General features: G+C 35.6%; 1 protein-coding gene across 2 annotated transcripts; it reads left to right on the top strand.

The window, feature by feature from the left end:
* Positions 1-2,062: 2,062 nt before the first annotated feature.
* Positions 2,063-14,387, top strand: LOC104907281 (mediator of RNA polymerase II transcription subunit 8). Of its 2 annotated transcripts, XR_008967140.1 has the most exons (14): positions 2,063-2,375; positions 3,643-3,767; positions 4,240-4,364; positions 4,439-4,622; positions 4,999-5,106; positions 5,202-5,269; positions 6,541-6,813; positions 8,311-8,367; positions 9,724-9,930; positions 11,850-11,903; positions 13,100-13,160; positions 13,296-13,527; positions 13,604-13,807; positions 13,897-14,387. XR_008967140.1 is itself a non-coding variant. In XM_010696193.4 (13 exons), the coding sequence occupies exons 1-12, from the start codon at positions 2,164-2,166 to the stop codon at positions 13,481-13,483; spliced, it is 1,662 nt and encodes a 553-aa protein (XP_010694495.1). In that variant the 5' UTR covers positions 2,063-2,163; the 3' UTR covers positions 13,484-13,527; positions 13,604-14,387. The 2 variants fall into 2 exon arrangements, 1 of the variants encoding a protein (XP_010694495.1); XM_010696193.4 differs by having other exon boundaries at positions 13,604-14,387.
* Positions 14,388-14,941: the final 554 nt, after the last annotated feature.

Genomic DNA, 14,941 nt, shown 5'->3' with positions numbered 1-14,941 from the left:
AGCACCATTAATTAGACATCAAACAAATTATCTTGCATTTGTTTGGTTTTTATTTACCTTGGATGAAATGTGATTATATAATTTTTTTGTGTGTAAATTGAAATGAGAAGGCAGGAGTAAAGAGGGTGATGGTCGAATTACGAATCCGTCGAAATATATTAGAGGAAGTGCGATTCAAGTATTTTGAAGCAAATGAGTTCAAGCTGGTGTGCTTGGTGAGGATTTGCAAATGTGATGTCATCGAGATCTTTTATATTAATCTTTGTTTCAATTTTTTAAGGAAAATCTTTGTTTCAACTTCATCTTTTAATTTTAACGCATATATGAGTGTTATTATTCTCGATCTTATATTCGTATTAACTGGTTATGTTATATTATTTCCTTTGAAATAAGGGTTTTGAGTTGTTGAGGTAATTTAATACTAGAGAATAATGTCTACTGTAGATTATAGGAGCTAGGCTTAGAGTAGTTTGATAAGTGTGAGTGAACAGAAAAGGAAGAACTTTGCGCCTCCATCACCAATACTATCATCACCGACGCCTCACCAGATTGGATGATTTTTTTAAAAAGAAAGGCGGATGTCATGGACGCCCCACCACCAAGTTTGTCCACGACAGGCGCTCCATCACAAATAGAAACATCTCTCATAGACGCCTAAACTGGTGATAGGGCTTCCATGACAGACGCCTTTGTTGTTTGAAAAAACATTATCCAATTTAATGAAAAAGGGGAAGGGAAAGGGTCGATGGTGGTGGTGGCGGCGGCGACGGTGCCAGTAGGGGCGGTTGAAGGGAAAAGGGATGCGTGGAGGCATGAATTGTTTGGGATAGTTAAGGCGGTGGGGTGGTTCATACTTTATAGTTTGTTGTAAGTGACATATTGGAAAATGTGTGGGTTTGGTAGTTGAATGCTCCTTTAAACAAAATGATTTATTGATGGAACAATCCCACCTTTGAGCGATCCTCCTAAAGCAATCCTACCTTTCATAAATTTGGAATAATCCCACCTTTAGAATGTGTCTGCTCAAAATGGACCCTTACCTGTTGGTAACCTTCAAATGTAGGTTTTCTCTTTTCTCCCTCCTCTATTTCTTTTCCTCCACGACTACCACCACCTAGCCACCCCACTCCTGCAATCCCCACCCCCACAGGGAACTCTAGTCCCCCACCTCTGCCAGCCCCACCACCCCACCCCTCGCAACCCCTCAACCCCCGCGCTTTTCTGGCGAACGCTCACCCCCTGCTCGCGCGCTTTTACGAAGACCCTTCAGTGCCTCAGTGCCCTTACCCTTCAAGTCACATCTCAGTAGGCACCATGGGCGGATACACAGGGGGTACAATGGGTACAACTGTACCCCCATTAATTTAGAAAAGAAGATATATATATATATATATAGTTTATACATGCAGATTTTTATCAAAATTAGTGTTTGTTTCAGTGGTAAGGGAGAGGAAATTGATAAAAGAGTGTGAGGTTGCATGTTTGATTCTTGTAATCTACCTTTCAATCTTTCTTTCTTTTTTCTCAAATGTTCTTTAGCAACATTTTTTCTTCCTCTTACTCTTTCAGGTCATCCTAAGTAAAAAGAATAACTTATGTAGAAGTTAAATATGCAATTCTTATTATACATACACCCATATGAATTATAGAAAGTTGCTAACTTATATTAAAACTGTCGGGTTATTTTGTATTTTTTTTTTCTCACTTCTATGTACTTTTTAAGTCATCATTTTATCTTCTAATAACCATTTTTCATCTTATTCCATTAACATGATTATGTGACTTATATCAACAACAAATTTTAAAAAAATTCTTATACAATAATTTATCTTTCAAATTTTCTTCGGAATTCAAATTCATTACCTTTATCCACATCTTGTATCCGAGCATTTATATCATATGATACTTTTTTCCTTGTATATTAATGGTATTTTGAGGTTAAAGTTGGCGAAATTTAGCTCCAAAAAATAAAATATAGCCGAAAATTAGGGACGAAAAAATTATATATTTTATGAATCTAATTGCTCATTGTTTCGTACCCCATTATTGAATTTCTAGATCCGCCACTGGTAGGCACACTATGCAGTAGCACAACTCTCCTGAGTCCTGAGTGTTCTCTATATCAGTTTGTTTGAAGCATTCCGGTGTGAGCTGGTGGTGAGCATGGAGTCAATGATGGGCGCAGTCCAAGATCAAACCCAAGCAGCGTCGCAACAGCAACAACCACCCAAGGTAGCGGAGCGATTAAACCCAGCAGTACAGCAACAACTTAACTTAGAATCCGTCAAAACTCGAGCTATCAGTCTCTTCAAAGCCATCTCTCGCATTCTCGAAGATTTCGACGTTATTTCTCGCTCCAATGCCGTCCCCAAATGGTCCAATCTCTCTCTCTTTTTTTTTTCGCTTTGTTGTTCATCAATTTCATGCTTTATTATCATCTACGATTCATCAATTTCATCCAATTTAGGGTTTTTACTTAGGTTCCGTTTGGTAAGGTTTAAAACATTTTCAGTGTAAAATGATTTTCATGGAAAACAATTTACAATGTAGAACACAATTCCAAAATTAGTTTTTCGTTGTTTCGTTCCATATAAGAAAAATGATGAAATGAAAAGAAAATGAAAGGGAAAGTAATAAGGTAGTGAGAGGAATGTATAAGAGATATAAGAAAACAGTTTTTCCTTCATTTTAAAGGAAAAATGGTTTTCCATCATTGTTATTGTTAGAGTAATTTTACCCCAAGGGAAAATGATTTTACGCTCTTTTGCCAACCAAACAATGTAAAACTGAAAATAGAGGAAAAATAGTTTTCCAAGAAAACGTTTTACGCCCTACCAAACATAGCCTTATTGTTGCTGAAGTTATACATGAAATTGGAGATATTACATTTCTGACTTACTCTTTAGTTGGTTTTTTTTGTTGTTGCGGAAATGATAGCTTGTTAATGGAGGTAAGAGTGTAATTATCTCAACTTCTAATAACAGTGAGATTAATTTTATTCAACTTCTTTGAATTTTATGAGCTTATTATGAGAATCAGCAAAAATACGTAATTAGGACAGAGGTTTAAATTTAATCTCATTCTGTAACACTTCTGGTAGTTGCTTAGCAACATCAACGTCAGCATTATTAAGTATTAACCCTTGGTGCTTCCGTAGAGGCTTCGGCATTTTAGCTATATGCAAGTATGCTACTAGTCTGCTTATTTTAGTTTAGGAGAAACGCAAAGAGTTAATGAACTAATTTGATATAGTCCATTGTTAGTCCAAAACCGATACGGAATTTCGATTTCTTGTTGAACTTGAAATCGACTTATATTAATGGTGTATATAATTGGATCAATCTATATTATTTTGTTGTCTACGAAAAAGGTACTTCTTCTGCTAAGTTGTCTGCCCTTCCAGGGTTCATGTTTGTCTTGAAGTTCTCTTTGAACTATATAAGTGATAGTTTCTTCAATAAGTCTAGTTGAATACACCTAATTGTTTAGGAAAGTTGCTTAAAAAGGCTTGTTGACAAGAGAGATTAAGCATAAATGGGTTTTGTTACATGATGAAATTTGTAGCTGATATTTTTTCTGGCTGGATTATCAAAAGTACATTTATGTAAATGTCTTTCAATCATTACTCGTGTGTGGTACTAGGCAAGATGTTGTCGGTCAATTTTCGATGGTGAATCTGGAGTTGTTCAATATTGTGGAAGACATTAAGAAGGTCTCAAAGGCTTTTGTGGTTCATCCTAGGAATGTTAATGCTGAGAATGCTACAAGTAAGTGGCTTTCATCCAGATTAATTTGTACTTTTGTATGATTAATTATACTTTTATCGTTGAAATAATTTTTTTATATATAGCCAAGTACAGTCAAAATTTTGTTTGAGAAAGTTGAACTTTGTTCATAATTGATATGTTGAGAATTTGAGATCTTCATTAGTTATTTCTTGAGGTATCCGGTATTTCAACCAAAAAAGGAACTTATGCATAAGTAGAACAAGAAAGCAATTAACTTAAAAGTAAAGTGGCTTGAACTTCAATTGATCTGCATACTTGAGAGATCCATACCAAAGAAGAGTGGGCTAAAAAAGTGATGGATGGAGAACTAGAGAAAAAATTGACACTAAGTGGAGGAGGAACGGTGGTGGAACTTGTAAGAGAGGATTGAAATATGGAGACAGAAATGTTAGGAATTGATCTGTGGATTGGTTTAATGACCCCCTATGTTTACAAGTCATTTTCCATGCAGTACTCCCTGTCATGCTGTCATCAAAGCTCTTGCCTGAGATAGAAATGGATGACAATTCCAAGAGAGAGCAACTGCTTCTTGGCATGCAACATTTGCCTGTACCTACACAAATTGATAAGCTTAAGGTGACTTGATTTTGCTTATTTAGTAAGCAACTCCTTAAGTCAGTTTTTTGAAAGATAACTGGTCACTGTGGCAGGCTAGAATTGACATGATTGCTGCAGCCTGTGAAAGTGCTGAAAAAGTTATAGCTGATACCCGCAAAGCCTATGGTCTGGATACCCGCCAAAGGCTGAGCACTGTCCCAACATTAGACAAGGCCTTTTCTGCCAAAATTCAGGAGAAGGAAAATCTACTTCGGGCTGCTGTCAATCATGGTGAAGGTGAGTCCTCGAACTGTCAAATTTTATATGCAAGCCAAATGCTTTTATTAGCTCAACAATTGTGTATTCTTACATCTTACACCCAATCATTAACTTGTCCCCCCCCCCCCCCTTCTGTTGTGCGTGCATGTTTGTCATCGTTCTTTTTTATACTTCATCATTTCCCGCAGCTTTTCTGACTTGGTAGCAAGGCCATCTAATGTGGCTAGCTCATCTTCTTTTCTTTGGGTGGTAATAGGTGAGATATATGGCTATGGATGACATTGCCTTCTGATCTTGTTGCTGCCTAAACTTATTGTTTAGCTATGATTGGTTAGGACTTTTGATAAGCTTTCTGCTATCCTCTTTTGAGATGCTTGATGTCTGTGTTGGGCAGGATTAAGGTTGCCTGTAGACCAAAGGCATGCTACTTCTCCACTCCCTTCACATCTTGTTGATGTGCTCACCATTGGTGATGGGACACAGAATTATGGTGATGGATCTGGTAATTAGTTGTTCTTAGGATCTTCAGCTGCATCTCCATCTTAATATTGTATTTTGATGGCTCTTTAATGATAAACTTGGGGTTTTAACTTTCAGGTATGTACTCGAAGAATACACCTCTGATGTTGTCCAGCAATCACAGTAATCAGGGTACTCCGTTGCAGGTTAATATTATCTATGGCATGCTATATATCACCCTGTATTTGGATAAAATGCATTCAATTGCTTTTGGTTTCCTCCCTTCCTTTTTTTGGATTTTTATGACTTTTGCTTCTTGTGTCACTTCTTCCTAATGGAAATTTTTTAAAATTGTAATAGAAAAGAAGAAAAAGGAGTTATTATGTGTTGACACAGCTAAGGTAAAAATAAAGGATAAGATGATTTTGATTGAGCATTCTGGAAAACAGAATAATGTACTGATAAACACAAGCTTTTGAGAAGCTTGTTCTCTCCCAAATCACAAAATGTAACTAAAAAAAAACTCTTCACAATATTCTTGATGGTTTCTCGCTCCCTCTGTCTCCTCTATTAATAGAGTATATGATTCTCCTTTTCCCTCTCACAGTCTCGCCCCTCTAACTAACTCATTAACTACCTCTTTAAGGTGACCCTAAGAAACTGACTGTACAATGACTATATCACCTCTTCCCTTCAGGCTAGTTCCTTACATTATTCACTGCCAAATTCCACCTTGTTTTAAGGGGTATTGTAATTTGCACCTGAATCCTGGCCAAGGCAATAATGATTCGTGTCTCACTGTCGTGACACTCGATTTGAGACCCTGCTCCAGCTTGCATTGCCATGCCTCACAGCTTCTCATCAATAAGGTTTCGAGTTTTCACCAATGGATTGCTATGGAGTATGGAGTAATGAACGTGCGATTTTTTGGAGGATAGAATTTAGGTTTGGGTAGAATTAGTGGTGTTTGATATGGGATTATAAGGTTGTTTGTTAAAAAAAGAGAGGTTATTGTGGTCTCATTTCTGATTGTGATAATGAAGAGATGAGCTGGTCGATTTGAGTTGTGAATCATAGAGTGAAGAAGTGAGCACATGGAGTTTACAGATTGGTGGATTAGCCTTTCCTCAATTCTCTTGAGTCTTGGTTGAGCTGGAGACGTATGAGGTTTATGTTTTCATGGATAGGCGGGGTATTTTTTCCTTGGTTGGAATGGTCGTGTTTCAAAACTTGGGAGTGGCTTATTCAAGATAAGCAAATTGCTATTGTCTATTTGTCTGGAAATTAATATCTACAGTTCCGACCAGTACTTCAGACAAAATGAAGGGTGTGCGCAAACTTTTCTTTGAGGGAATCTGGCTTTCCTTCTAGACCTGATTGAAAAGATATCTTTTTCTGTATTACATTGAAGAGTGATGTATGATTGACAACATTTGCTGTTTCATTTCTGTTGGATGAAAACAAAATTCTGCTGCAGGCTTCTGGGGCACAGCAACTTGGGAGATCAATGCCTTCACCCTCTACTGCTACCGCAGCATCTTCCTTTGATAATACAGCATCACCAATGCCATATGCAAATTCTCCTAGGTCTGGTACAAACATGATGAACGCACCTTCTCCCCAGCAGCAAACACTCCAACAGCAACATCAGCTGCAACAGCAGAGAAAAATGATGCAGCTTCCTTCTCAGCAGCAACAACTTCTCGCTCAGCAGCAATATAGGCAGTCCACCATGCAGGGTTTGGCTCAGGTATCTCTTGTGCTTGTGCTTCAAATCTGTAGTTTCCAGTAGTTTATGTCTTTGTACCCTCTCTATTATGGTTTACTGTTGATTTTAATTTATTTGTGTTCCATATTATATCTTGTATTAAGAATTTGCCATTTATCCTAACACACTTTCCTGCTCATATTAGTTGCAACCTATGTTGCTAGGACTAGGGTACCTATAACTGACGGGGGTACGTGTCCAAGTGTCTGACTCGGCTATTTTTTGGAACTTCTTCAATTTTTTGGCCTAAAACGAAATGTCCAAGTGTCCCACCCATGTTCGAGTGTCGAGTTACTCGAGTATCCGACACGGGTACTTGATGTAAAATGAGGAGTCCGATCAACATAGGTTGCAACTCAGAGGCAATTCACCGCCATCTTAAGCTGCTACTCAGCATACATGATAGATGTTAATGGTCTGTCCCAAAATTGCTTAATATAACGAAGTCCATGCAATATCAGGTTACACTTTATGTGTTTGTGATATAATATAAATGGGTACCAGCCAAGGTTGGATGTGGCACTCCCATGTAAGATTTCCTTTTCGTATAGATAGTTTAGTGAATTATGACTTCCTCTTGTTTCTGAGTCATGGTATCAAGAGGATAATAGGGAATAGTTGCTTTTAAGTGGGATTTCAAAAAAGGGGTTTATGTGGACGGGTTTCTTTGGAATTTGGATAACACTATGGTCCTGGTCCTCCTGGATTAATTTTACTACATTACAATATTACATTTTCTTTGTCGATGATGATTATAACATCTTTACATTGTTTTAGAGGTCTGAACCATTATGCAAGGTTATTTTTGTGTAGACCTGTTGCCTTTAATGGTGAATGGGGAAGATTATATCGCACCACTAGTAAAACTGTAAAAGTGAAGGTCGTGGAGGAGGTTTGCTTTTGCATCCTGCCAATTCGTCTGCTTGTTTAAATCGACTTTATCAAGTTCTTCTCTTGTATTTTGAAGATGTGTGATTTGGACTTGCCTTTAAGCATAGGAGGGTTTATCTGGGTCCCTGATGCAGGCTGGGTATTGGTTGGTTTGCAAGGTCTCCCCCAGATCATCTTCATTGGAGCTTTAGTGCTGCTTTACCCTTTTTAGCATCCCTTTGTTGATTCAAAGTTACTGCATGTCATCATTTATGCGGGTTGTAGTTCCATTTGATGTTCAGGATGAGGGAGAAGCTTTCCTTACACCGTTGTTAACAGGGAATAATACTTGGATATTTCCTTTCTAGTTCTGATCTTCCCTTCAGTGCTTTGTATTTGTTTCTCTCTTCTATCTTGCCTCTGTTTGCTTCTGACAGTGCTGCAATAAAGAGAAGAAGATACAAGGGACCTGGATCTTTACTTTTGGTTGGTGGAGGGTGTGTGGGATGGGGATAGCTACTACTCTACATATCCTTGAGTGAAGAGTGAGGATATCTGCACTTAATTTATGGCCTGTTTTAACTAAATTATTCGATGATTTTCTTGCAGAACCAACTGCCACAACTACATGATATGCAAACTCAGGCTCAGCAGAAGTTCCCAACGGTATCCTTTATGCAATCTTTACTTTAGCTTGTGCGACCCGCTCCCTTGATGCACATCATCCTTATGGTGTGAAACTGCGAACTAGTTTAACAAACACTTATAAAACTGACAGAGTACATGAAAAATGACACTTATAAAATGACGCAGAACTCTTGAGAATGACACAGAACATTTGAAAAGTAACACTCATAGAAATGACATGAAACTTGATAATAACATACAATCTCAAACATTCAACATTCTGTTTAACGATATTTGAAATGTAATATGAAACACTTTAAAAATACACTCAAATCTCAAAAACTGCCTTAGAAAGGTGGCTCCTACATAAGGATGGTTTGCACCATTAGGGTGGTTCACATAGTGTGCGCGTGTGTGTATATATATACATACCCTTTTATATAGAAAAGGCCCGTATCAATAATTATGATTTTACGTATAGACAGTTCCTCAATATCTTGTTCATTCACAACAAAATATTTTCTTTGTGTCTCGGTAAAAACAACGTGCTTTATATATTCCATTTTAGTGAAAATATAATCCTTTTTCGACATATTATATCATAATCATTTTTGTGAAAATATAATCCTTTTAGAAAACTGGCTCCACATGGAAAAAGAAAGTTATAATTTAGTTAAAATAGATTTGATATTGGTTATAAAGGATTATAACAAAGTGTTTTCATGTTCTCATATAAGGATTGTTCCCATGGTAACCCAACCCTATATATGTCCTCATGTGTATGTATAGCTCTCTGTACAAGGACATAATCTTTATTATTAAATCTATATATGATCAGTATCCCCCTGCTGATTCAGTTTCCACTTACCACTTTCCTTCATGATTAATAAGAGTATTATACATGGATTTCTTTTTATCTTTTTTGGTAGGGAAGGGAAGGGAGAAGTCGGTGTTGCATATTGACTACTGAGTTAATCTAGTTTGAATATACACTGAGAACTGCATTCTTTTGTGTGCATGCAGGCCCTTATGTTGCTTTATTAGATTGTCAAAAGCAGTCCTCATTTGCCAATTTGACAATTACTAGGTCCAGTTGTTTGCAGATTCTTTGCATTTTACACCGTCCAAATGGACTTTATTGTCTTAAAAAAAATAGTACCCCTAGTTTGGCAACAGAGATTCTAAGGCTCCTTTGGTATTGAGATATCAGATATTGTTTGAAATTTTGTTGAATTCCATATGTAAATTTGCTGCCTACTATTCTCTTATGTTAAAAGAAAAGAACTCTTATTTATGGCTGTATCACTGTTTATTTTATTATACTTATTGATATGATATCAGAATGGAGAGGTTAATTCTTTTAAGATTTCTCATCTGTTTAAATGTTTTTTCCAGCTGCAAGGACAAAATCAGATGCAATTTTCTCAATCATTAGCAAGTCAACAATATCAAGGCAGGCAGCTGCCTGCTGGACATATGCAGCATGCAATTGGACAAAGCCAATTAAACCAAGGAAACCAGCTGAATCGCCTTAGCCAATTTTCCGGAGCTGCTAATACAGCATTATTTAATGCTGCTCAGAATTCACCTAATGCTCCTGTGGTAGAACATGCAACTCTTCTTTAACGGAAACTGTGATTGCATCTTGTCTTTAGTTCTCTGTCTTTCAACAAATTTGCTACTCTCTTCTTTGCATGTTTGCATTACACACAAACACACACATATTTGTGTGTCTTAAGTCCTTGTGTGCCTTATTCTTTGGGTAGGTGCTCGGTTCATGCTAATGTAAGACACCACTTAAAGGATTTTGTGCTTTTCTCTCTTTGGGATTTCTGTATACATCTTCTCCTTTTCTTGATCTTTGACATGACATCTTCTGAAGTTATATAATTAGAATATACCCCCTCCGTGACTTCCCATCTAATTTTGGCACGGTTCATATGGAAACAAAATCTTCTAAATTTTTTCCAATACATAAGAAAAAACATAGTCATGTGGGATCTTGTTTGATTCGTTTCATTAAGTACATTACAAAATCAAACTTTTATAATCTTTACTAATATATAATTAGAGATACTAATAATACAAAAAGGTGCATTGGCAAACATGAAAACTGGAATGGGAAGTCTATTGGGGGACGGAGGGAGTATATTTACTCTCAATTGTTTGTCTTGATTTTGCCTTGCATCTTTGTTGTGATTTCATGACGTGTTTTTACTTGTTTTAATTTGTTTACATGATGAGTGTCAAATTTATCTTTTTGAAAATTGGCAATCACCGAGCTTGTAATTTCTGCTTTTTAATGTAATTGTATGTTCCAAGTTAGGCTGTGCTTTAATTAATGGACTTGACATAAGGATTACATGATAAAATTTGCTGTAATGAATGACAAATAAATAATGGTCCAAGTTACTGTATGATTGATAAACAAGAATGTCATATGGATTGAGTGTGGCATCATAAATGAACAACTAACTACATATGGGGGTTGGGGGTGGGGTTGTGGAGTTACAGAATGTGTATCTATGCAATATAACTAATCATTGTTGTCTCTTGAGTACTTTATTTCTACACTGAAAATTAAAATGATTATTATGGATCATGTTAGAAAATAGTGTATGCTAGGGTAAAATATGTGGCATTTGATTTCTTGAAGGGGGAGATCTTAGTAGAGCAAAGCTGTAACTAGTTTCTTGTAGGTATGTCAAATATGTGCTGAATAATCTTTAGCATTAATTAGAAAAATCTACTCATAACCATAATCTACTATAAAGAGAGACATAAAACTAGCAAATTATTTAACAAAGGTTCAAGGAGCCAATATGAAGAGTGAGACAGACCAAACAACAATTGCAAATATTACAAATAAAATAATGTTTAAAATTACTCAACATTATTTAACTGATTATGTTTAGTTTTCGTTGCAACAGTCACAAAATATGAAGTATGAACTATTAATGGGAACATTATTGCATCTAATGATAGGTTTTTCTAGTGACAAAACTATGATTGTATGAATAATTGACGGGGAACATTATTGCATCTAATGATTACTTCACCCATCGTATATTTGCATGATGTGGACTAGCATTTTGTAACTATGAAGCTTACTAGAGATGTATAAATACATTTCTTTACTTGATAATCGGTTCATTCTTATTTCACATTGTCAATTTCGAGTTTCTCTTAAACTTTAATCACATTGAAATCTAAATGTGATGGACCGTTGACTTGTCTTTTGCTCCTTTAGATACTTATATCAATGTATGTATGCTATATACTTCTTTTTTAATTGGTAAATTTTTCTCGATGTAGATGACATGAATTTAGTCTTTAATGAAATTATATCAATTAACTTATTCTTTTGTAAGTTATATTATTATTTTTATCTATAGTGGATATGTTTTTCCCGTGATAATTCGTTGCTTAATATATTCACCCAAAATACAATGAATTTGATGTTTACAATTATTGAATTGTTATAATCACTCATGATCCAACATTTCTAATATCTTTTTCAGATGTCTAATATGTCCGCGACGATGACATCACAACCTTTGCTCCCAAGAATGCAGGTTAGTTATTGAGAAATGATATCTTATTTACTTAAACTCTATTGATTTTGACGTAAATTTTTATTTGGTAACTTGGAGGATGAAACTGTTGTACGTTGAATGAGATACCTGCTATTAGATGGAAATGTATCTGCCTTATAATGGATCCATTGATATTTATATCCAGAAGATTTTTTAATGATGTCATCACCAGAATGATTTAGTGTGGTATCTTTTGTGAAGACATCCAGCTCTAAAAGTTACCCATATCATTGATTTATCTCTTTATGTTGTATCTCTTGTCAAGATATATTCCAGCTCTAAAGTAATCATTTTGTGTGAAGAAATATTACTGAAATTTTTTCAATTTTGTTGATAAAATGTCTTTGTGTATATTACCAATAAGAAGAGTATTATCTTACTGACTAGAATAAACATCGACACCATCTTCTAAGAAATATGATGTCTTCAGATGGGCTCCAAATGATTAAAGTTTGTTTTGTTCAAGATTGGAATTTAATTTTTGTTAACATGGTATATCAAATTGTAAAGAAATTTTTCAAAGAGATAAGAATGCATAATTTCTTTATATTTAATAGTTTGTACTAATATAATTGGAGATTCTGCCTTAATGGCCATATTTATAAAGCGTGAGGAAATATTGATATCTCACTTTGAGTTCATACAATGCTTAGTTATTTATAGACATTTACAATTAGAAGATGATACTCTACATTCAAACTATATTGGCTGCCTCCCAAGTGTTTTAAGTAAATAGTTACTTGGCATTATTGTGATGACAACAAGAGTAACTAGTTACCTAAATATCTTGTTTACCTCCCTAGATATTACTTTATTTGAAACATTAACCAATAGAATGTACTTTAAGCTGATATTTACTTTCTTCACTTGAATATGTTTGTTAGATATTTTCTTCTTCTTCTTGTCTTTGTTTTTTTTTTTTTTTGCATTGTTGGTGTGTGTGGCTGTAAGATTTTTTTTTGTTGGTGATGCTCGTAAGATTATGCAGTTAATTTCATCTTCTTATGTATATGTTGCACTTTCGGATTTATGTATTAAATGAAGTACTCCATTTACTTTTTCTTAGGTATCTAAGAACAAATTCTATGTGAATTTTATTTGTGGATGTACTGTTTTGAGCTTGCTATTAACTAAAATCTAACATGCATTAGCAATAACCTATTTAACACTTTCAGTTTGCATTAGCTGGTGGAAACTCTCAAAGGACTCACCCTTCCCAGATGCTTAGTGATCAGAGTATGAGATCTTCCTTTCCTTTTGTATGATCACGTCATTGAAAAGACTCATTGCACTTTATTTGGGTTTTTGGGAAGAATCAATCCGCTGAATGCTGATGCAAAGATAATTCATGGTGGCGGTCTCTCTTTGCAGTGTATGGTATGGGATCAAATCCTGGCAATATGATGAATTTACCTCAGCAACAGCAACTTTCTCAAGGTTCTTTTGGGAGCATGTCACAAAATTCTCAGAATCTCCAGTCTGCTAATATGGTACCTCTTCAAAATGCACCTCAAAACCTCCAGAATTTTCAGCAACAAAGACAGCAGAATCAGCAGTGATTCTGTCAAATTCTTGTTCGTGATAAAATCTAATGATGTCACAGGTATTTACTGTGTCGTTGGAGCTTGTGTACATGTTACTGTGGGTTCTAGTTTATTGATGTGTTCCTTCCGCTGTAGGTTGCTATTGGAGCTGTTGTAAATATGGTTGTCAATGCTAGTTTATAGAAGAAAGTATTGCCATTTCGGATTTGCACCATTGCATATCTTGGGCTGCGAGTATTAGTGTCTTCTGCTTTATATGGATATTCCCGTTCTTTTTCAGCAGTACTGTGTGAATTCGGATCCCCTGATCTTATCCCTCAGCTCTGGATCTTATTTACTGTAAGATCTTATGGTGTGTCATAATTTTTTATGCATGATGTGTTAGGCTTTCAAATGGGCATCATCTTAATATTTTAACTCTGGCACAGATACCTTTCTTACATTTAGCTCACACAACAGTCAGGCAGTAAAGTGGGTTATTGATGCATATGTGTACGAAGAACTGCTGATATTTGCAATTGCAGTATTGCACTAATTATTCGGCTTTGAAGGCATTAATGGCGGAAGGAGTCAATTGTTGATGAGTTGCTATACATGTCATTTGCATAATTGCATTTGATGGGAAGCTATACCGAAAAGAGTGAATGCTTGCTGATGACCTGCTATACATAGAACAGAAAGTTCTGAATAAGATACTTCACCGTGAATATGAAGGTGATAAGCGTGTCATTCGGCACTCCCTATTGATGTGCTGTGTGAGACGATCTCCTAATGACATACTATGAGACAAGGTAGGGCAATTTTAATGTCCTGGTGTAAATTTTTTTCCTTCGGGAATTCAGGTGTTGTATTTCATGGTGTGATATGAATATTTGATTGCTTTGAAATTACATACATAATTCATAATGTTCCATGTTAACATTCTGTATTCTTGGGGGTGAGTTGCATTTGGAAGTTGGCGTTGTTAAGCTCTAGGGCCAAAATTGTCCAAAAAATTCTCCTGCATAAAGTTGAAATAACTGAAAATGTGATACTTAGCCTTAAAAACCAAGTAAGTGTAAGAACCTAAAAGTGAATATATTAAGTATTATTGCCTCCGTTCTTAGATTTTTCATTTCTAATTTAGGCACTATTGATAAGCAAAGAAAATCCTTAAAAAAAATTCAATGTATATGTTTTTTTTTAAAGTTGGTAGGATGAAGGACCTTTCTGGATTGGTACCTCGTATAGGTATAACTAGTTAGGTTTGTAGGCCAGACTTTTTGGGGGAATGGTAAGGAAAACCTCATCCCAAAGAACCACCAATGGAATTTGATCCCATGACTTGAAATCATGAGGTCAAATCTTTACCACTGGGTCAAGTCTTGCTTGATAAAAAAAAATCAATGTAATATAAGATAAAATTATTTTCATGTGGGATCTTGTTTAATTCGTCCAATTGTGTATATTTGAAAAATCAAACTTCTATAATTT

This window comes from Beta vulgaris, chromosome 7 (genome assembly GCF_026745355.1).
Source record: "Beta vulgaris subsp. vulgaris cultivar EL10 chromosome 7, EL10.2, whole genome shotgun sequence".
NCBI lineage: Eukaryota > Viridiplantae > Streptophyta > Magnoliopsida > Caryophyllales > Amaranthaceae > Beta > Beta vulgaris.
The sequence above is the reverse complement of the archived record's forward strand: the minus strand, read 5'-3'. Positions and strand labels throughout refer to the sequence as shown.